At 41.6% G+C, this 21,722-nt stretch overlaps 2 protein-coding genes across 2 annotated transcripts in view; both read left to right on the top strand.

Annotated features, from left to right (window-relative positions):
- Positions 1 to 782: 782 nt before the first annotated feature.
- On the top strand, positions 783 to 14,172 carry cercam (cerebral endothelial cell adhesion molecule). Its single transcript, XM_050052858.1, has 12 exons — positions 783 to 1,577; positions 3,098 to 3,208; positions 4,849 to 4,966; positions 5,171 to 5,305; positions 5,414 to 5,618; positions 5,785 to 5,904; positions 6,048 to 6,124; positions 6,264 to 6,370; positions 6,549 to 6,681; positions 7,623 to 7,750; positions 8,297 to 8,500; positions 11,521 to 14,172. The coding sequence occupies exons 1-12, from the start codon at positions 1,375 to 1,377 to the stop codon at positions 11,750 to 11,752; spliced, it is 1,773 nt and encodes a 590-aa protein (XP_049908815.1). The 5' UTR covers positions 783 to 1,374; the 3' UTR covers positions 11,753 to 14,172.
- Positions 14,173 to 17,870: 3,698 nt separating this feature from the next.
- Positions 17,871 to 21,722, top strand: part of sardh (sarcosine dehydrogenase) — a 72,934-nt gene continuing 69,082 nt past the window's right edge. The window contains exons 1-4 of the mRNA XM_050052847.1: positions 17,871 to 18,079; positions 19,509 to 19,698; positions 21,058 to 21,194; positions 21,466 to 21,644. Coding sequence (XP_049908804.1) covers positions 19,514 to 19,698; positions 21,058 to 21,194; positions 21,466 to 21,644 — 501 coding nt within the window. The 5' untranslated portion in view covers positions 17,871 to 18,079; positions 19,509 to 19,513. The remainder of the gene's footprint in view (positions 18,080 to 19,508; positions 19,699 to 21,057; positions 21,195 to 21,465; positions 21,645 to 21,722) is intronic.

Here is a 21,722-nt window from a genome sequence, read left to right as displayed (position 1 = left end):
ACTTTTCATGCCATGCTTTTAAAGTACTCCCTCTTATTTGGGCCGTGGGTAATCAGTCCCACTTTCACCTCCACTACGACACCCCTGTATGCCTCTTAGAGTGTGTGGGGTAATCAAGAGCTCCTCATAGCATCAGATGCAAACAAACAAATACAAAACCTCTTTGTCATTTCTTTGAGATCTCACTATGGCTTCTGACACAGCAGGCCATATACAGTAATTGTGATTAACATAGTGGTGGAAGAAACACTAAAGTGAAACACTACAGTGTAAAAATAGTTACAGGAAAATGTACTTAAAGCATCAAATGACATTATGCAGAATGCTCCCTTTAATGTGTTGTGATATCACAGTGTTGCAACTAGTTTCATTTCATTTCATGTCATGTATTTATACAGGAAAGGAATAAAAGGTAACTAGTGTGAGTTACAGTTAAAACTAGCCTGACTCACCCAGTAAAAACTGCAATGTAAAACACATTACAATACAATTTGAATGCTTCTTGTGTGGCCTATTTTAATCTGCAACATCACATTTAGCAAATTTATCATTTGTTTTACACGTTGCAAAGATACTAATAATTATTGTTGCCAAATAACTGTAACAATAGCATGAAAATACTCACATGTAACCTCAGAAATGTACTTATATGTGCAGTAGTTACATCCCAGCATGAGCCAGAAAAGCAAATCAGAGGCCTCATGTAGTCACTCATCCTGTGTAATGGAGCTTCTCTTGGATCAAATCCTCCCTCTGCTGGTGAGTCTGTGAAACTGCTGCCAGGATAAACAGAAACATTTACTGATGCTTTTTATAGACTGCAGCCTTATCTAATATATCTAATACAGATTATATTCCATAACAGTGGTCTTAAATGTGCATGCCTATTATATGTAAGCATGTAAACTTATACCTATAGTGCAGATTTAATGTTTAGAATTGATGTGTGCACACACAGTGAGAATGTATTGCTGCAGTTGTATTTGTGTTTTAGGGTGCAAAAACTACACTTATTTATTTGTTTAGAGGTTTGTCTGACTGCTTGTGTCGTAGTTTAGTCAACAGAGATTTACGATGAACCCAAATCTGGCCAAATCACGCCTTCATCGTTTGGATAATGCGCTCAGACTTCTCCTGTGCCACCTCAGGCACAAAGCGGAAGTTGTAATGTAACTATCTGACTCCTTTTGGATTTGCTCTCGGAAAAAGCCAGCCAGCTTGTACATAAAGTAAGAGGGGGAGGAAATTCGGGAAAACCCGTCTGACTTTCTTTTTTTTTTTTTTTTTTTTCTTGGACTGCTGACGCGTCCACCGGCTAACGTTAGGTGCTAGGTGCTGGAGCACCCTGGACTCAAACCCTCCCAAGCCTCCACCATGTTCCTCCACTTTCTACTTTTAGGGGCCTTTGTTTTCCAGGCTGAATGTTACTTTTCGGAGGAAATGTATCCAGAGGAGTCGAAGATGCAGCCTCCTACGGTGGTTATCGCTATCCTAGCCCGGAACACTGCGCACTCCCTGCCGTACTACCTCGGAGCTCTGGAGAGACTCAACTACCCCAAAGATCGCATCTCTGTGTGGTGGGTTTTTCCTGCATGGACACTGCCAGGCTGTTTGTACACGGCTCTCCTTTTTATCCGAGCCGTTCAAAAGGTCAATGGCATTTAAATGAGTTTGTGAAAGCAGCAGCAGCAGCAGCAGCAGCGTCCTACCCCTCCCCTGCTCCCCTGCTCCCTCAGCCTTTCACAGCCCTGCTGCCTTTCTCTCCGCCGCATTCATTTCCTACTGTGGGCTGCATGACATTTTATTTTCTGGTAGAGTTTGTTGGCACTGATTTGCTTTCTTAGTAGTGATTTAAAGCCTAACACTAATGATTAAAACCCCTAAAACTGATCTGTCCTCAGGGTTTTTAACAGTATGCCTCTGTGGGGTACTTAAGTGTACTTTATGTGTCTGTAAGTGACCCTGATCTCATTTAACATCCATTCATCTTGTATATTTAAAGTTAGATTTGATGAACCTGGATCTATAAAACAGATGAGCTGTTGCTGGGTTACCTAACAGTATGAAATATCACATGACATGATCTATGGCCAATAATGATGTAGTAACACCAGTATGTGGTGTGTGTTTTGTGTCATGATACTGTAGGTGGTGTGTGCAGGATATTAAAGTACACATGGGAAGAAAATCCTTTGTTACAGTATATGACATTTTATATCACAAAATCAATATGATGATAAAGAACGGTTTCAGAAAACCAACAGAGAAGCTGTGAGTGGATGAAATAACCAGACAAGAGTGTCTGATTTCAGATAATCCAGCAAATTACATGCCTGACAAATCAAAATATTTCATGTCATTGATGCAAAAATCAGAGAAAAATGGCATGCTATACTTGGAGATGCTGTGGTGACCATCTTCTTGTTTAAAGAAAGCTTTCTTGGAAATTGTTGAAATGGTATGAAGGAAAACAGATCCAAATATTCCTCATATTTTAGAGGTATTTCAGTGATTATTGTGGTTATACAATAAGAGCACAACTGTAGGCTGCCCCACTGAACTGAAAATGTGCAGTAGGACAATACTGATATTGTGATTGTGATACAAGACCAGATATCGTCTTCGATTTTGGGTATCATGATCGCAAGTGTGTTGTCTTTTCCTGGCTGTAAAGGCTGCATTACATTAAAGTGATGTCGTTTTATGAACTTACCAGACTGTTTTAGCTGCTCTGTTATTTGCTTTTACCCACTTAGTCATTATATCTACATCACTGATGATTATTTATCAAAAAATATATTGTGTGAAAGCACCAATAGTCAGCCCTGCAATATTGTAGCAATATTGATATAAAGGTATTTGGTGACACATACAGTCATATTTGATTTTCTTCATATGGCCCAGCTCTACAAGAATGTGCTTAAAAATGTACAAGACAAAGAAAAATTGCTGCTCAACCGCAAAGATGAATCAAGTAATGATTTACGTCTTAAAGATTTGTTGGAATTCATTTTCCCTCCATTAAACCAGCATTTGAAACATATCATCTCCTCAGTCAGTGATTTGTCTTACAACCTGTTTTCTCCGCACTCCTCAGGGCAGCCACGGATCACAATACAGATAACACCACGGCCATACTGAAAGAGTGGCTTACTGTCATGCAGAAGTTCTACCATTATGTTGAGTGGAGACCAATGGACCAGCCCACGTAAGTTCACATATATGAATGCATTTGTTTACAGCAGGGATCTGTGTGAGAGAACATCCTGTCCTGACTCTGTAGATCACAGCAAGTCTTACCCGGGACACCTTTGTAGGTGCAATGTCTTCACATCTGTCTGTCTATGTGTTACATTATCACACAAAGGAAAGGAGTAAACCAGTTTATTTAATCCATATTTTTTTATTTAACCAGGATCACAATCAGAGATTCCTTGAAGTGTCATTTTGTTGGTTATAAATTAAATTTATCAACTGGAGGTAATCAACTCATTTTCCTTTTGTCCTAAAATTTATTAACACACCTTTATAGCCTGTAGTCTGTCAAAGGGGATCCACTGTGTTGCCTAAAGATAGCTCTCATTTTAACTCTCCATAATGAGGAATGATGCGGCACGCCTCTGCTTGTCCGTACGTGTAACTCTGTGTGGATGTGTGTCTGAGCTGAAGAGGCCATTAGTGGAAGTGATTTGTGCATGCTAATTATACAGTCTGACTGCGTATCTGTTTACAGTCAGTGAACTCTGTAAACTGTCAGTCAGTTGTATTTTAAAGGGACAGTTCACCCCAAAATCAAAAATAGCCTAGATATTTTTTATCTGTAGTGCTGTTTATCAGTCTAGATTGTTTTGGTGTGAGTTGCAGAGTGTTGGAGATATTGGCTGTAGAGGTGTCTGCCTTCTCCTGAATATAATGGAACTAGATGGCACTCAGCTTGTGGTGCTCTAAGCCGCAAAAGCTACATTTGAAAAACTTAACAGCAATGTCTCTTTCCAGAAATCATGACCTGGTTACTCAAGATAATCCACAGATCTTGTTGCGAGCAGTTTCATGTAGGGACTATTTTCTTGCGCAGAAGGAAGCATGCATCTACTCATAGACAAGCGGCTCAATATTAATGGTGTCCTCCACATTTGAGCTGTAACTTTAGCTAGCTCAGTGGTGCTAGGTGAGCAAGCAGTAGATGCACGTTTCCTTCTTCATGATGATTCAGTTGCCAGGTGTAGTTTGGAAGAAAAAAAAGTTTCTACCAATAGTTTTCTAGCAAACTTCACCCACCAACCGTATCACCACAAAGAAGGAAGTGTGCATCTACTGCTAGCTCACGTAGCACCACTGAGCCAGCTAAAATTACAGCTCAATCGATGAGGATGCCATTAATGTTTACATCTTGCGCTGTCATGAGGCTACCGTCTATGAGTAGATGCACGTTTCCTTCTGCGCAAGAAAATAGTCCTTACATGATACTGCTCACAACAAGGTCTGTGGATTATCTTGAGTCACTGGGTCGTGGTTTTTCTTAACAGACATTGCTGTTGAGTTTTTCATGTGTAGTTTTTTGGTGCTTTGAGCACCACAAGCTGAGTGCCATCTAGTTCCATTATATTCAAGAGACAGCAGACATCTCTACGGCTGATATCTCCAACGCTCGGCAACTCAAGCCAAAACAAACTAGACTGATAAATAGCACTACATGTAAGAGGACGAATATGTATGTTATATTTTGGGGTGAACTGTCCCTTTAAGCTGTGTTTAGCCATATAAAATGTTATGTAAATTTTGAGATTTGAGAAAATAGGAAATCAGTACAACATACTATAATGTCGTCATCATTTCTCTCTGTCTCAGGTCCTATGCAGGAGAGTTGGGTCCTAAGCACTGGCCCAACAGCAGATATGAGTATGTGATGAAGCTGAAGCAGGCGGCGCTCAACTTCGCCAGGAAACGCTGGGCCGATTACATCCTGGTACGTGATAAGATAATCTTTTTTGTGACAGCAGTGTAAGACTCATATCAGCACCGTCCCTTGATTTATCTGATGAGATTTGCTCCCCTCTCTGCTGCCGTTAATTCATCCAAGACAAAGTTTTGGCAACGATTGTTCCGGAGACACGACGCTACAGTCACTCTCCTGTTTTTTCTCTTTGTCTCCTCTGTGTCTCTGTTTCAGTACGCTGACACTGACAATATCCTCACCAACCCAGACACACTCAACCTGATGATAGCAGAGAACAAGTCAGTCATCGCTCCCATGTTAGACTCTCAGGGAGCGTACTCCAACTATTGGTGCGGCATCACTCCACAGGTGAGTGTGAGCTTGATGGTAATCGTAAACTTGGATATACATTTATTTCTGTATTTGCACTTATTTTGTTCTGACATTCTTCCTGTATATCTAATCCATCTCTCTCAGGGATATTATCGTCGAACGGCAGAGTATTTCCCCACCCGTCACCGTCACAGAACGGGCTGCTTCCCTGTGCCCATGGTCCACTCCACTATTCTGCTGGATTTAAGGAAGGAAGGCATGAAGAAACTGGCCTTCTACCCTCCTCACGAAGACTACTCGTGGCCCTATGATGACATCATCGTGTTTGCCTTCTCCTGCCGGGCTGCAGGTTGGTTAGCACTCGTTTGGAGCTGTGTTTTTGTAATCATATCCTCTTAAAAAATCAAAATAATATATGAACAAAACACACTTTACTGTAGAACAATGTCTTTTACACAATGAAGACGTGATTGATTTATTCATTTACTGATTCATTCATCTGTGTTGCTACCCAGAGGTACAAATGTACCTGTGTAACAAGGAGCGCTACGGCTACCTGAATGTCCCGGCCAAACCTCACCACACATTGGAAGATGATCGCCTCAACTTTGTCCACGTCCACCTTGAGTCCCTGAGTAAGAACAGACTGTATTCACTTTTAATATTAATAAAGCTGAGAATTATAGATCATTGTCTGACTGTATTAACCATGTCCGGGCCTTTGTTATATTAAATGATGTCCTTCTCTTCTAACTCCTGTTTCCTCTTTTCCAAACAGTTGATGGTCCTCCAATGCACCCCTCACGATTTGTCCATATGTTCCCCAAACAGAGAGACCTCATGGGCTTCGATGAGGTGAGAGACACCCCATTGTTTTTCTTCTTGTAGGGAAGTAGCCATGTTTCAAGAACACATTCTCAAATTTTAAATCTGAAATGATCATGACAAAACCAAGAATTCAGAGGTGAATAACCATGTGTCCTCCTCTCCTCAGATATTTCTGATCAATCTGCGACGGCGTGTTGACCGTCGAGACCGGATGTTGTTTTCTTTCAATGAGCTGGAGATTGACGTCAAGGTGGTGGATGCTGTGGATGGAAAGTGAGTACGCTAGTCAGGGAGAGACTGAATATAGGGAGATCGCTCAGCTGGCTTAGACAGAAAGTGTTTGGAGTGTGTCTATGAAAAAATGTAGTGTTAAAGGAAAATGTGCATTGAAATCGTCTGTGGAGATTTGTGAATATAATAATATAACACCCGCGTGTGTGTGTGTGTGTAGTGCCCTGAACAGCAGTGACATTAAGATCCTGGGTGTCGACCTGCTGCCAGGCTACTACGACCCGTTCTCTGGACGCACACTAACCAAAGGAGAGGTGGGCTGCTTCCTCAGCCACTTCTTCATCTGGAAGGAGGTGAGAAGACACACACATTACATGTGAAAAGCTTTATTGGTATGACTGGGAGTGGTTTGCTGAGAACAAACAGTCAATATAGTGAAGAGGAAGCCCATCTGATGGCATTTTCTGTAAACCTAGTATCAAATCTGTTAAAAAATCAATTTTAAGAATGAAATTCAAAGAAGTAAACTCCATTTTTGCCATATAGGTAACATATTTTCCCTTTCGCTACATCACTGCTCGCATGTTTTGTAATTTTGTCTTTGCTACTACAGTAAAAGATGAGGAGAGAAAGATTTGATATTAAAAGTTTAAAATTGGGGTGCTACTAACTTGGAAATGGGCTCAAAATAGAACAAGCTATCAAAACACAAGCCTACTGGGTATCAGGGCTACAATTATTTTCATTATTGACTAATCTGCTGGTTATTTTTACAACTCACTGAATCAATTAATCATTTAGTCCACAAAATGTTAAAAAAAAAAGTGGAAAATGCTCATCACAATTTCCCAGAACTCAAAGTGACATCTTCAATTTGCTTCTATTGTCCAACCAACAATCTTAAACCCAAAGACTCTTCATTTACTCTCATTATTAATACAGAAAAGCAGCAAAGTCTCAATTTTAAGAAGCTGGAACCAGCAAATGTTTGAAATGTTTTCCTTTAAAAATGACTAAAACAATCAATTGATTATCAAAATAGCTGGTGATTAATTTTCTTGAGACTGACTAATCGATTAATCAGCTAATCTCTGCAGCTGTACCAGGAACACCATGTACTCAAGAAACTATCGGTTTATATTTTGAAGAGACCCTTTTTGAGTCTCGCCTCTCTTTGTAACGGTCCCATCTATTGTTTCTCCATCAGTTTAGTTTTCAACAACAAAGTCTTGATTGTTTTTTCTCTGTATTTAATCAGCCCTCTGAAACAGATGTTTTTCCTTCTTCTCCTCAGATGGTGGACATGCAGATGGACAAGGCGCTCGTGTTTGAAGATGATGTTCGTTTCCAGGCCAACTTCAAGCGACGAGTCCTGAAGCTGATGGAGGACGTTGAACAAGTGGAGCTGGACTGGGACATCATGTAAGATGGGCACATTTTAGTCACATGGTTCTTGTAAGGTTAGACTAAGTCAGTACAGTATCCTCAGAAGTATGTTGTGCATGTGTAGAACAGGAATGGGATCAGAAGTCAGAGGAAAGGAATGCAATACATACAACTTGTGTAGTTGTGTGTCAGTGTTTCTGTGATTATGTTTGTACAGGACATACAAACAACTGTTTGTAATTGAAAGCATGTGGAAATGATTAGACGGAGCTTCAGACACATGATGAAAGCATTTTAAAAATATCTTTCAGCAGAAAGACGGGAAATGTACCAGCTTCTTTATTCGTGTGTTTTGTTGCTGCCATGACTTTTTAAAAAAGCTTAGACACACATGCAGAGCAAATGCTGCAAAAAAGCGGCGATACTTCAAAAATGATTTCGACCACATGGCAGCAAAGAACAGCAACTCTGCAGCAGAGTTCGGGACTCAGATGTTTTGGACATTACTTCATTACTTCTTCAACTTTTTCTTTTTCTTCTTCTCCCTCTGATTTCTCCCATCGTGGCTTAACGTTGCTGCAGATACCTCGGCAGGAAGCAGGTGAATCCTGGAAAGGAGGAGCCGCTGGAGCACATTCGTAACTTGGTGTTTGCCGACTACTCGTACTGGACGCTCTCGTACGCCATCTCCCTGCAGGGAGCCCAAAAACTGCTCAACGCTGAGCCACTGTCCAAGATGCTTCCTGTCGACGAGTTCCTCCCCATCATGTACGACAAACATCCCAAGTAAGTATGACGACAGCAATGAATCCACCGGCTGAAATTTGTTGCATTTATTGATGCACACCTCTTACTTTTCTTATTTTAATATGTGATCTTAATGAAATTTTTTATAAAGGTTGTTTCAATCATTTTCACATTTAGCAATTTCTACGATAAAACTTTATTTTCAGCACTCTCCAACATCGCTTCGCTGCCAGACCTTTAAATCTAAAACGGACCTCTTTAATTGCTAAAACATTCTTCCGTATAAACTTGTATACATGCTACAGATATATTTAGCGTAGTTATAGATTAAAGAGCTATAGTGAAGTCTGTGGGTTCTTTGAAAAAAGGGTCAGTTCAGGGTATGATCTCTATTCTTGTCAGTTTAACATGCAGCATTTGTCGAGCTGAATTAGAAACACAACATCTCAAAGTAGATCTTTTTATGATGTGCAGGTTTCATAGCAGCATCTCTCTCTGGAAATGATTGTCCTGAAGTTTGGGAAAGTCTGGATTGCAACTTTTTTTTTGGCACAGTGTGGTTACCAGATGTACTTGAACAGCTGGAGGGGATTCAGATGTTTGTGGCAAACTTGTGCTGAGCTTTTGTAAAATTAACATTTCTTTTAACGTTTTTAGCTACGCTGTTGGCGTGCCTGGAGGGATGGGAAAGTCAGCAGGTCTGACTCGGCCCACCAGTTTGATCCAGACTGAAATATCTCTGCAAGAGATGAGGATTAGGACGGATTGCCATGAAATTTTGTACAGACAGTAGTTGTGCCCAGAGGATGAATCCCAGTGACGTCTTTGACTCCCTAATGTTTCCTCTTGCACTGCCACGAGGTTCGCATTTTTGTTTTATGGTGAAATGTCTGGACAACTTCTGGATGGATCGTCATAAACTTTGGTACTGTCTTTCATATTCGGCTCAGGGTGAATAACTAAGATGGCCCCTTGACTTTCCAATCAGCCCCATCAAAATACTAGATTTGTCCAGTATTTTCCATCATCCCATTCCATAACCAGAGGTATGCACTTGAGTCAAATGACTGGAGTCACAAATTTAATGACTTTTAACTCAACAAAATCAAAAAAGACTTGCAACTTAACTTGGACTTAAACACCAAAGACTTGTGATTTCACTGGGACTTGGAGCCTTTTGGACTTCAAAATACCTGACACCTTCCCTTAGGCCAATTAGGGAAAAGAAAGTTATAGAATTTTGTCCAATATGAGATGAGTTAAATACAACAAGACAGGAAAGAAACATACAAAATGTATTATTTTGTGGTGCTGGCTAATAGCGCCATGCTATGAAAGTTCAATGTCAGCACTACATTTTTTCTGATTAAGTTTAGTCTCAATTGTTTTAACAAATAAAAACCAATTTTAAAAGCATCTACAATTACTGATTAAAATATAACTAGTACATTTGATGAAGAGCACACTATGACTTCTTAAGGACTCAAAACTCAAATGTAAGGACTTGGGATTTGAGTGCAAAGACTTGAGACTTGAGAAACACTGACTTGGTCCCACCTCTCTCCATAACTGCTGGTAATTCCTTTGGCCTTGGCTGCACTTCGTGTTTAGAGCAAATGAACTAGCATGCTAACACACTAAGCTAAACATTATACCTGCTAAACATTAGCATATTAGCATTGTCATCATGAAATGTTAGCATGCCATCCCAAGTACAGCCTCACAGAGCTGCTTGCATGGCAGTGGACTTAAGTTTACTTGCTTTTATTCATGTTGCCTTCACAGGTGGTCCAACAAAGTTTGTTCTAAAACAGTAACAACATTTAGGTCCTCCCACCAGTCTAAAAATGTCCACTGCTCCTCCTTCTGTTCCCACACTAACCAGGCCCCCAGGAAGTGCAGCAGGCTTTGAGGCCTATTCTTATAGTGGTCAAACATCCATTTACATCCATAACAAGATGCCCTGTGGCCCAAAAAGACTTTTTCCCCTTTGCCTATGTGGCGAAAGAGACGTCTGTCAATCTGTAGATACATTTTTTTGAGCATAACAGCCCCTGCGAAATGACTCGTCTCACTATCAGGATTTGATCCTTTCAGTCCAATAACATTTCTAAAATCTGGAAGAGCTGCAAGATTATATCATTTCATCACATCACAGAGGCAGTGGCTGTGGACTCCATTTAGTCATGTTGGCTCCGCATTTTATCTCCATTCCTGGCTAAACTGGATGTTACTGGCTCGGCCGTCAGAAGCTTTTGGTGCTCCTGCTCTATGGGCCTCACAGTGCAGCAGCAGTGCAGTGTCATTTTGTACACAGCAGTTGAACTTTTCTGGCTTCATGCGCCACTGAGCAACCTTCATAGGAATGAACAGTGCCCCGCCTCCAACACTGTGTCCAGCTCTCTTTATACATCCATGACACTAACTCCTCCTCTATCCCATGACCCCCATAACTCACACAAAGTGGTTGATGTAATTTGTGGTGACTGTTGTATGTTGTTTATTATGAAAACATGATGATGTGCATTATTTGTGTCATCTTCGAAACACTTCAGTTTCATATGGTATACTTTTTTTATTGGCTGCATTTTTATGCAGCCCTGACCCAATTTCCAAACCCATCTCACTGACGTTAGGCCCTCACCAAATGACTTTTATCATCACCCCACAGTTATGATCTAGCAGAGTAACTGGGACACATATGGGGCGCTGACTGTAGGAGATGAAATGCACCTTGGGCTGAAGGGCCTGCAGACCAGAAGGCTTGGCAGTGTCTGTGTGCTCCATCATGTGTGGAAAACTGGCTTAAAGCCAAGCCACTTTCTCTATTCTCTCTCTCACCTCTGTGATTCTAATTCGATATGCTTGACTAGTCCGCTAAGAATGCACAACGACCGCACACCACACATCGGTCCTGCTGTCGCCCTTCATGCTAAGAGTAGCTGAACTGTCTTTGAAAATCAGCCTCTGTCTGTGCTTTAGTTTTTATTATGTTGTCAAGAGTAAAATATGTGTTAAAGTCTCAAATTAATCAAATCACTGTTCTCTTTCTTCTTCAGTGAGGACTACAAGTCCCATTTCCCCAACAGAAACTTACAAGCCTACAGTACGCGCCCCCTCCTGGTCCAGCCTTGTCACTACGCCGGTGATCCCCAGTGGGTGAGCGACACGGAGACGTCGACTCTGTGGGACGATGACAACGTTCGCACCGATTGGAGGGGTTCCCACAAGACCCTGAAAGGGGCCGTGCCACCAGACATGCTGTCAGGGTCCTACAGGGATGAACTTTAGTGCGGCGCAGACGTGGCTGTGGAGAATCTGCAGGTCAAAAGGCCACGGGGTCAAAGAGACAGATGCTGAGAGGAGAAAGTGTTCCCAGACTCTATTTGAGTCCACTCTGTGTCAGGCCACTGACATGATCAGTGTCATTTCAGCTGGACTTTTCAAAGCATGTCAGCGAGTGTGCGGCACAAGAGGATTTTTTTGGGAGGGAAACATTATAAGGGACAGTGTTAATTGAGGCTGTTTGTAAAGAAAAAGAGTTTTAATTCTTGTATTGATCCAAACTTTAGATATTTTTTAACTTTATTCAGACATTTTTTTTTTTAATATTTTGAGACTTTATACAGTTTTTATGGCTGATCAACAGCATTTTTGTTTGAATGTATGCTTGTGATGGTGTGCATGCTTGTGATAACTGTATGTTTATAATGCTTATTACACAGCTTGTAAAAGGACCTGAAGAGGCAGCCTTACAAGGACTTTTATTTGTTAACCTGTTCATTCCTGACTGAGGCTCCAGTAGCTGCACTGTTCATAACTCCTGGCAAGTCTGGACAAAAGTTTGATCGTGTTATTGCTATTGTTTTCCTTGTTGGTTTATCTGTCTGTCTATCCATTTCTCTATATGTGCTCATCTTCCATCGGGACTGTTGTGAGATACAGTTGTATTTAAAGGTTAGCTTAAATTGGTTAATTGGTCCAGTGTTAAGTGAGAGCGCTGCAGCCGGTAGCGGCGAAACGGGCACCATACGTCCACTAAAAATGCCTGTGTTAGCCACTGACAGGCTCAGATTATTATTTTAAGTGCCTGACAATATTATGGAAAGGATCCCTACAGAGATCACCCTTTTTGTGAATGAGTAAGATCCTTTTTGTTTAACCAGAAACAGCCCTGAAATCACCATCACCAAACCCACCAGACTCCATTTAAAAAAGCAGCAATTTTAGCATGTATGGAGCCAACATATTTTAACATCTAACTGGGTGAATTAAGGGTTTATATTAACCATATCAGACATGATGATTGTTTGAACAGTGAAAAGACAAACCACGGCAGGTTTTGTGAGTTTTATTTTGTTTCTGTCTACTTCAAATAATATGTGTTTAACCATGAGAAAATTGCTGTTTATTTGAATGGAGTCTGGATGTTTTGACGATAGCTGTTTCTTATTAAACAAAAAGGATCTTACTCTTTGACAAAAAGATCTGTCTCTGTAGGGATCCTTTCCATAATGTTGTCAGACACTTAAAATAACAATCTGAGCCTGTCAGTGGCAAAAACAAGAACTTTAAGTGGACCTAAATTAACAGCACACAATTGCCCATTGACATTATATTGCAGCCTGTTTTGCCACTGCCAGTTGCAGCACTCTCTCTTAATACTGGACCAACTTCAAAAATTGTTGTCTTCATTAGCCACTGAGACAAAGGTATGGGAAAATGGGGTCCAGGCTACAAATACGAAAGTTACCCTTTAACACAAACCTAGACTTGACATAATCGATATTTCCATTGGCTTCACTTACAATTTTAAAGCTGATGTACCTCATGGCCTCTACTGTATAAGTCTGTGTCAGGCCACCAGATACTATTCAGGAAGTGTTTTGTTAGTGAAACTAACACAATGAATGTTTGCATTTGAACAATTTAAGCTTCTTTTAAATGTTTTTCTTACATGTCAAGTCATTAATAGATTAAGTGAAATAACATTGACTCATCAGATCTTCTCATCTATGGCTGTGTTTTAATATTTCTTACATTTCACATTTAGCAAAGTTGGAAGAAAAAAAAAAAGTGAACTCCATTTGTTGGCAGTGTACATTTAAGAGGGCTTCTATGATTCACCTGGTGGGTAGTGTTCATCCAAATAAAAAATGACCCCACGCATGAAGCAGAAGCCTGTAAAAGCCATATTAAAACACAGCCTTTCAAAACCTTTCTGTAGCGTCACTGGGATCGTCGCATGTTTTGACTGCATTGAGTTGCAATACAAGTTGTCCTTCGAGGATTCATATCATGATGATCAAGTTACACTAAATTTACATTACATTCATCTGTCTTTTTAAGCATTTATGGTGGTCTGATGTCATGTATTCTTTTTCTATCTGTTAATACAAGTGTTGCTTTCCCGTCATATGTCTTAATTTATTTTTCTAGTCTTTATTGGTTCGGTTGATGGATGAGTCACATGTCTTGATGTAAGCAAACGACAATCAGTGCAATGGCTTTTTTTTGTCACAAGCCTTTTTTCTTTCTGTGTCTTTAGCAAAACATTTGTATCCAGATGATATGAAACAGGATGTTAAGAGCAACTGTGTAGCAAGCTTTACAAATGTTAAATGAAAAAATTGTTTTTACAGTTTTTTTCATTGTCAGATTGTGGTTATGCATTTTTTAGTAGTTAATAAACTGAACTTTGTGTGGACAGCGCATTGTGTGTTAAGTCAGATATGGTCATTGGTGGGGAAAAAAAAGTACTACCAGATGTTGCACTGACAACAATTCACCACAAGAGGGTGTAATAACTTTTTATTAGGCATGGCTCCAGTCCCTGGATTTCATGAAAGGTATTTGTGAGCACAGCTGCAAAGTTTCAATGAAATGAGTCAATGTTGATTAAAAAAAAAGACAAATAGGAAGAAAACAAGGGGTGATTGCTCTAGCATGTCACTGTTTCATTCATAAACTTTAATAATAATGACAACCAGTACAATCCTTCTTTATCTTTAATGTAACATCTAACATTATCTCAATTTCTGTCAATTCATTTCAAATCACATGAGCTATCTAACCCTAAATCAACTTGCAGCACCTTTTTCCCCCACATATTGGCCAGTTAGCTGTATTATTATGTACAGACATTCGTGTGAGAAACAATGGATCTGACACATCATCCACTTCATAAAACAAGGTGAAGAGGGTGCGGCTAACATGTCTATTCATGCTATAAATGATGCTAAGGGAGCGTCGGTGGCTTAGTGGTAGAGCAGGCGCCCCATGTACAAGGCTGTTGCCGCAGCGGCCTGGGTTCGACTCCAGCCTGTGGCCCTTTGCTGCATGTCACTCCCTCTCTCTCTCTCCCCCCTTCACACTTGTCTGTCCTATCCATTAAAGGCCAAAAATGCCCCAAAAAATATCTTAAAATAAAAATAAATAAATGATGCTAACTTAGCAGCTACGAGACAAGACCTGAAAATATAAGTAAATTATCTGAAGTGCAGCTCACTTTTATACAGTATATGTAGCAGAGGGTACCTGCTCCATCTCTCTTTCAGCTGAGGGGTTCTTGGCTTGGAAAACACCACAGACCCCTGCTCTAAGTGTTATTCCTATGTGTTACTATAACTGTCTATCATACATTTATTACCTGATCAATGGATTAACGAAGTCAAACCAAATCCTGTTTATCTATATGCTTCTATATATGTAGCTGTCTGCACGTGCAGTAATCTATCTGGTTTACATAACCTTATGTCATGTAACACCATGTGAGAATGAATACAACCCTATGTACATATAAGCTTTCTGTTTGCATAAGCATAGCATACAAACTTGTGTGTGTGTGTGTGTGTGTGCGCGCATGTCATGCAAACTAAACAGGTCAGACAACCACATGAATCAGTTTCAGGCGTTCAGCAGAACACAGCCATGTAGATAAAACAGAGGGATTGGCTACAGTTTCTAGATTATGCCCTTTTCCTGCTCTAGGCTGTATGAACTGGAGAGAACCTCCTCTCACAGGAGGGAACATAAACTCTGTGCGTTATTGGCTGCCAGCTTGGAGGTGGGGATTCACGGGGTCAACTTGGCAGGCGGAGCAACTGCTTATGGCTCAGGGCTTCAGAGCATAAGGTTTCATAATGTTAACTTTGGTAGGGTTGTGTATGGCTTTAAAACATTTTCTCTTCCTTTATTCTCCACTTCAAGATTACTAAGACTATGTATCCAATGCCTCACACACAAACTCTTCATACATGTATACATGTATGTATGTAGTCCTATGCAGATCCGATGTTCTACTTCTGCTTGATTTTGTCTCTGGACTGTGAGGACTCTCAACAACAGCTGCTACCCTTCCAGCCCCCAACACCCACAACCACACAGTTTATTTATCTGAATCTGGAACGAACAACAAACTGACTGTGCGTTTCTTCTTTGGTCATGTTTGTGTGTTTCATTCTCAGTAAGGTTTTCTATACTCATCTTATGTTAGTAGTAACCTGAAAGTAACTCTAGATCTGAGTACATGCATAGACCTGTAATGGGCTTTACTATTGAAGCAGATCCAGTGGTAGCATGCATGCCCTATAAAATAGCAGCACAACCATCTGCCCCCTTTTGACCCAGGAACTGAATACAGGCGCCAGCTGGGGATGCCCTTAGAGGGCTGCACATGAGCTCTTAGAACTAGAGTTATATCCATGTAACTACTATTTCTATTTTGTACATGCTTTGCAATCTAATGTATTAGTAAACACCTGAGGCGAAGGCTGCTCAGGATGTGATGCGCTCCCAGCTGGACCTGAATCTGCATACAGTATCTCAGACACAGCTGCTGACTGGGAAGTGGCGAGGTCACTGAGCACTGCTCACCTGGGAGTCACACAGCCTACGCCTTCTAGTTTGAATCCGAACCAGATGCTTCCCCGACAGATGTTGCACCAAGCATGAGTGAGACGTACAACCAGACATCATATCCTTGAGATCTGACAGCACAAAGGTAGAACTGGGAGACTGACAACATGCCCCTATAGAGGTTGGATAACAAGGAAACTTCCTGGTCTCGCCCAGGGAGCCCATTCCATTGCCTCATAACCTGTGCAAATCTAAAGCTATTCGCTGAGCAGTCAGAGAAAAAGGATGACTGCCATGGTATTGGGTCGGCTGTGGGAATCAGCTGATCCAAGTTGCGGCCATCCGAGTCAGACTTTTGTACCATCTGGCACCAGGCCCCTCTAGTTTCATCACTCTTGCTGGCATGCACTCAGCACTGATTCTGCAGAGAAATTGCATCATGGACTTAAGAGGCAGGAACAGGAGCAGGTTAGGGGGGCATACTGGATGGTAAATGGACCTGCACTTGTATAGTGCCTTTCTAGTCTTCCAACCACTGAAAGCACTTTTTACACTATGAGTCACATTCAACCCATTCAAACATTGGTGGCCGAGTTTTTAACACACTCACACACCGATGGAACAGCCATCTGGAGCAATTTGGGGTTCAGTATCTTGGTCAAGGATACTTCAACATGTGGGCTGGAAGCCAGGATAAACCCCAAAGTATAAATCCCTGAAGGATAAATTACACACAAGACTTAAAATGCTATTTTTGTGGAGGCTTTATTGTCTTCACAATTTATTGTTTCTTATCTCTGAAATAAAAGTGAATAAAAGCTTCGTTTCCACTGAGGGAAATGGTTTCAGCGTACAAACATAGACAGGAGGTCTGCATCGCCCCGATGTATGGATGTGCAGTTGCATTTCTAGGGAGGTGCACGTCGACGGCGTAGGTTACAGCAACGCAGAAGTATAAATTCCGCCTTAGGGAGTGAAGAAGCAACATGATCCCAGACGGATCCCTCTGATCTGCACATGTATTACAACCTAGCTGAAATGATTCAGTGCAGTACAGAAGGCTGATGTTCCCTCAAAGTGGAGAGGGCCAGTAGTAGAGTCAACCTGATGGTGGGACAGTCCAAGGAAACACAGTGGTAGCTGTAGTGCAGTCCTGACACCTAACCTTCCCAGGTTATGTTTACCCTTGATAGGACCATGGTGCTGCAAGTTTTAGCTCCAAAGGTCATGCATATTGAACCTTTTTGCTGAACACATCCAAATGCATACAATGTCATACAACATCATTAGGATTTCTTTTCTTTTTTTAATTTGTATAGGGTTTAGCAGACTGACATGTGCTTTAGGTTATGTGGGGACGCAGAATTTGATCCTGTGTTGTCTTAGGAATTGATTTTCAGTGTCCTCATTTGACTCAGCAGATGTCTGGACTGATACCAAACTGCTGCCCTCCTTTATTTACACCATGGATGTATGATTGACAGACATGTGGATATGAATTAACTGAATGTCTCTGTCACGTTTGAGTGTCTGACTGTGGGAGGGGAGGGGTCTAGACAGGAACTACAACCGCGGTCCGACACCTATGATCTGACAGCTACTAAACTGCAGCTCCCCTGCCACACTTTCAAACGCTGTCGCTCTGTGGTGCACTCAAGTAATCGGCCATTTTTTGCGCCTCCAATCCGCCTTCCTGCAAACTGTTTTTCCACCGCTTGAGATTCTGCACCGAGTGTGTTTGTGTAGCAGGCGGAACCGAGTGTAAGTGTGCATGTGGGAACATCTGAGTCACTGTGTGAATGAGGTTTGGTAACTTAACGTTGCTTTGCAGTGCTTGTTGGTGTGAGAGATCGCATGCAGCGCTTATGCCACGTTAGCGCTCGCAGCTGCTGAAGCTGTTGTTATTTTGGGATGTGGCGTTTACATGTAGTGCATGCGGTGTTTTCAATAGGCATGTTCAGTTAGGCGCTAATGTGTTGTTGCTTATTCTTGAATGTTATGAAGCATGTATGTTAGTGAAAGTTTACAGTGCACAAAGGTGCAGTGCAGGACCGAGCGGTGTGTGCTGTGACACTGTTGCACTTCTGCAGCCAGTTTGAAGTTTGTTGCCTTTTCTTCAGATCTCCCTTCAAGTTATTGGAAGTTGCATAAGTTTGAAGTACACAGTGTGAAAGTCCACAGTTGCTCCTCGTCTGCCATGCATATTGCTCCCTTAACCTGTTACTCTTCATTCTCAGTGCAAAAATGTGCAGACAGTTGTTGTAACTTTACTTGTCAGCTCATTGGTGGCGGCACTGTACATGATTAATATCAATTTGTTGTCATGGTAGCTGGGTCACTAACCTACTAATGGTGCTTGATGTTCACAGGACAGGCTGCTCTGAACCCTGTGCGAAAACTAACCATGTGGCTGAGAAGGCAGCAGTGCTTGTACCTTCACAAACAATGCTGTCACTCATTGACCATGTTAAACTGCAGCTTCATCTTTTTTAGTGATAATATGACACAGTGAACCTTGATCTATAGTTTTGCAGGCGGTTTTGTTTAGACTGCAGTAACAGTAATAAAAAAAAAAAAGAAAATATCTCAAACCACCTGTCTTACCTGACCTTTGCGGAAAGACACAAAGACAGCATTAACTACAGCAAACAGAAATTGTCAAGGTAGAACAGATGCCATGCAAAGCAACAAGCAGCAGCAGAGCATCAGGACAATACAATAACAACAACAACAACAACAGAATTTTTTTGTGTCATGTCACCTGTCACTTTGCTATGCTAAATACAAATGTATTTTTTTAAATAGCTTTGAAACAGGTTGAACTGTACATGACTTATTTTTGTGAGACAAATAACATACAACAACATACAGCAGGTGCACATACACATATCTGGGGATCACTTGGCATGGCCAGAGCTCCCCCTGGTCATCTAACCAGACTCAACATTCATATGTTATTTAATTCCCACAAACAAGTACATATAAAATACATATACACACTCACATACATCCATGCAAAAGAAGCAGCAAAACAAAACGTTAAGGCAGATGAATGATAATAGTTATAGAGGTTGTAATAGCAATGAGAAAAATATATATAATTAAATAATTCTTTATTAGTGTATTACATGACCTTGAATATTCTGCACAATACAATCCACTTGTCTCTGTCCCTCTGTGTCCTCCACAGGGGCCATGGCCTTCCTTGGAAGCGCAGTTCGGCGGGTGGTGTCGGCGGTGCGGCCTCCTCTCTCCCCCTTGTGCCGGACAACCGCTCGGTCCTACAGCTCAGAGCCCACCAAAGAAAAAAATGTTCCCTACGAGAAGACGCTCAAACAGACAGATGGAGCCTCTTCTGGACCCACTAAACCTTTACCCAGGTCAGCTTAGAGGATGGATGGTGTTTACGTTGTATGTACTGTAAAGGTGACTGTTGACTTCTGGTAGGTTTTGCATCTTAAGACCAGCTTCTGTTGGTTTCATGACATCATGATAAGGAGATTTAGGTTGAAGAATATGCTCATAGCTGAGTAAGTTTTTTTGCAGTGTATCATGACAGTGCAATTACGGACAAGTTGATGGAGGGAAAATGGTCATGATGACTTCTGCAAGGCCTGAACAGATCGTAGGTGCTCTATGGATCACTCAGGTCTGGGAAATGTCTGAAAACAAAGACATCTGGTGGTCAGTCTAATAATAATAAAAGATTTTTCTTTTTAACTTAAGGCAAAAAAAGTGATATACTAATAGGTCGATATTTTTGAAAATGTATTTATATACCACCAGTAGGCACGTCCCACTGGTAGGAGGCCCCGGGGTAGACCCCGCACATGCTTGAAGGATTTCATATCTCATCTGGCCAGAAAGCACCTTGGGGTCCCCCAGGAGGAACTTGAAAGCTTTGCTGGGGAGCGGGACGTCGGGGGTGCTTTGCTTGGCCTGCTGCCCCCAAGACTAGGTCCTGGATTAGCGGATGGATGGATGATTATTTACTTTCTTGCAGAGAATTTGATGAGAAAATCGATACCACGCTTATAGCTGTCTGTTAAACATGAAGCCACAGCCACTAGCCAGTAAGCTTAGTTTAGGAAAAACCAGATGAGGAGGGAAACCGCCTGATATAATCCCTCAAGAAGCAAGACTTGTTGGTATTACCCTTTTGCATGCTGCTTATGGTCTTGCACCTGGTTGCCACCTTTACGAAGTCCCAACCTCACCTGCGTGCTCTGCTCAGAAATATTCTGAATGAAAATACAGACAGAGGGCAGAGTCTTTGCAGAGAAGTACATTGTACAAAGTACACAGTTCGGATGGGTCAGGAGTGATGACTGAGAGAGATTAAAATCCTGCATGATATACCTCTGAAACAAAACAGGATACAACATGTTAATAAGTGCGCTTTAGAGGTGCTTGTAGGTAGTCTTTGTCACCTCCGGTCAGAGCCGGCCTTGCTGTTTACCCACTGTTTTCAGTCTTTATGCTAAGCTACGCTAACTCTCTGCGGGCTGTGTCCTCATATTTAGTGGACCGACATGAGTGTGGTATCAATCTTCTCTAACTCTCGACAACAAAGCAAATCTAAATGTCAACTAGTTCCTTAAAGTATTGAAAGCAGCTTTGTATTTCTGACTTCGATTACTGAATGGTGTCGCTGGTTTGAGTTCTAAGTGGCATCGTCCTTACTGCACTTTGAAAGTCATGCTCTCAGCTCACCTGTCGTTATCTGCCACCTGCCTCAGGTCAGCAGACGTAGTGGTGATCGGAGGAGGCAGTCTGGGCTGTCAGACCATCTACCACCTGGCTAAAATGGGGATGTCCAATGCAGTTCTGCTGGAGAGGGACAGACTGACTGCTGGCACCACCTGGCACACTGCAGGTAACAGATCCCATAGAATATGTACAGGTGTAAGGTGGACTTCTCAGTGCACTGATACCGGTTAAACCACCTTTACTCTCACTCTTTACTTATCTACCAACAGTATCTTTTTGTCTCTATCTCCTGTACTTCAAGTCTAGTCTAAGGTCTCTGCAGATAAAGTGCTCACAGTTGTGCATTTGTATGTTCGCCTGCATGTGTGCTCACACACACTGTACATGCATTTCTGTCTATGTTAGTAAATCCACTAATGTGTGTGTCTGTTCTTTAGGCCTGCTGTGGCAGCTGCGTCCCAGTGATGTTGAGGTAGAGCTCCTGGCCCACACCAGGAATGTGGTCAGCAAAGACCTGGAGGCGGAGACGGGTCTCCACACAGGCTGGATCCAGAATGGAGGTCTCTTCATTGCCTCCAACAAACAGAGGCTGGACGAGTACAAGCGCCTCATGTCGGTAAGAATCGACATTGCGATAAAAAACAAGGCAGTGCTGATTAAATAGAAGCAAAGTTTCTGTTACTGTGTTACCTGT

The sequence above is a fragment of the Epinephelus moara genome, chromosome 9 (assembly GCF_006386435.1).
Source record: "Epinephelus moara isolate mb chromosome 9, YSFRI_EMoa_1.0, whole genome shotgun sequence".
Lineage (NCBI taxonomy): Eukaryota > Metazoa > Chordata > Actinopteri > Perciformes > Serranidae > Epinephelus > Epinephelus moara.
This window is presented reverse-complemented; position numbering and strand designations above follow the sequence as displayed.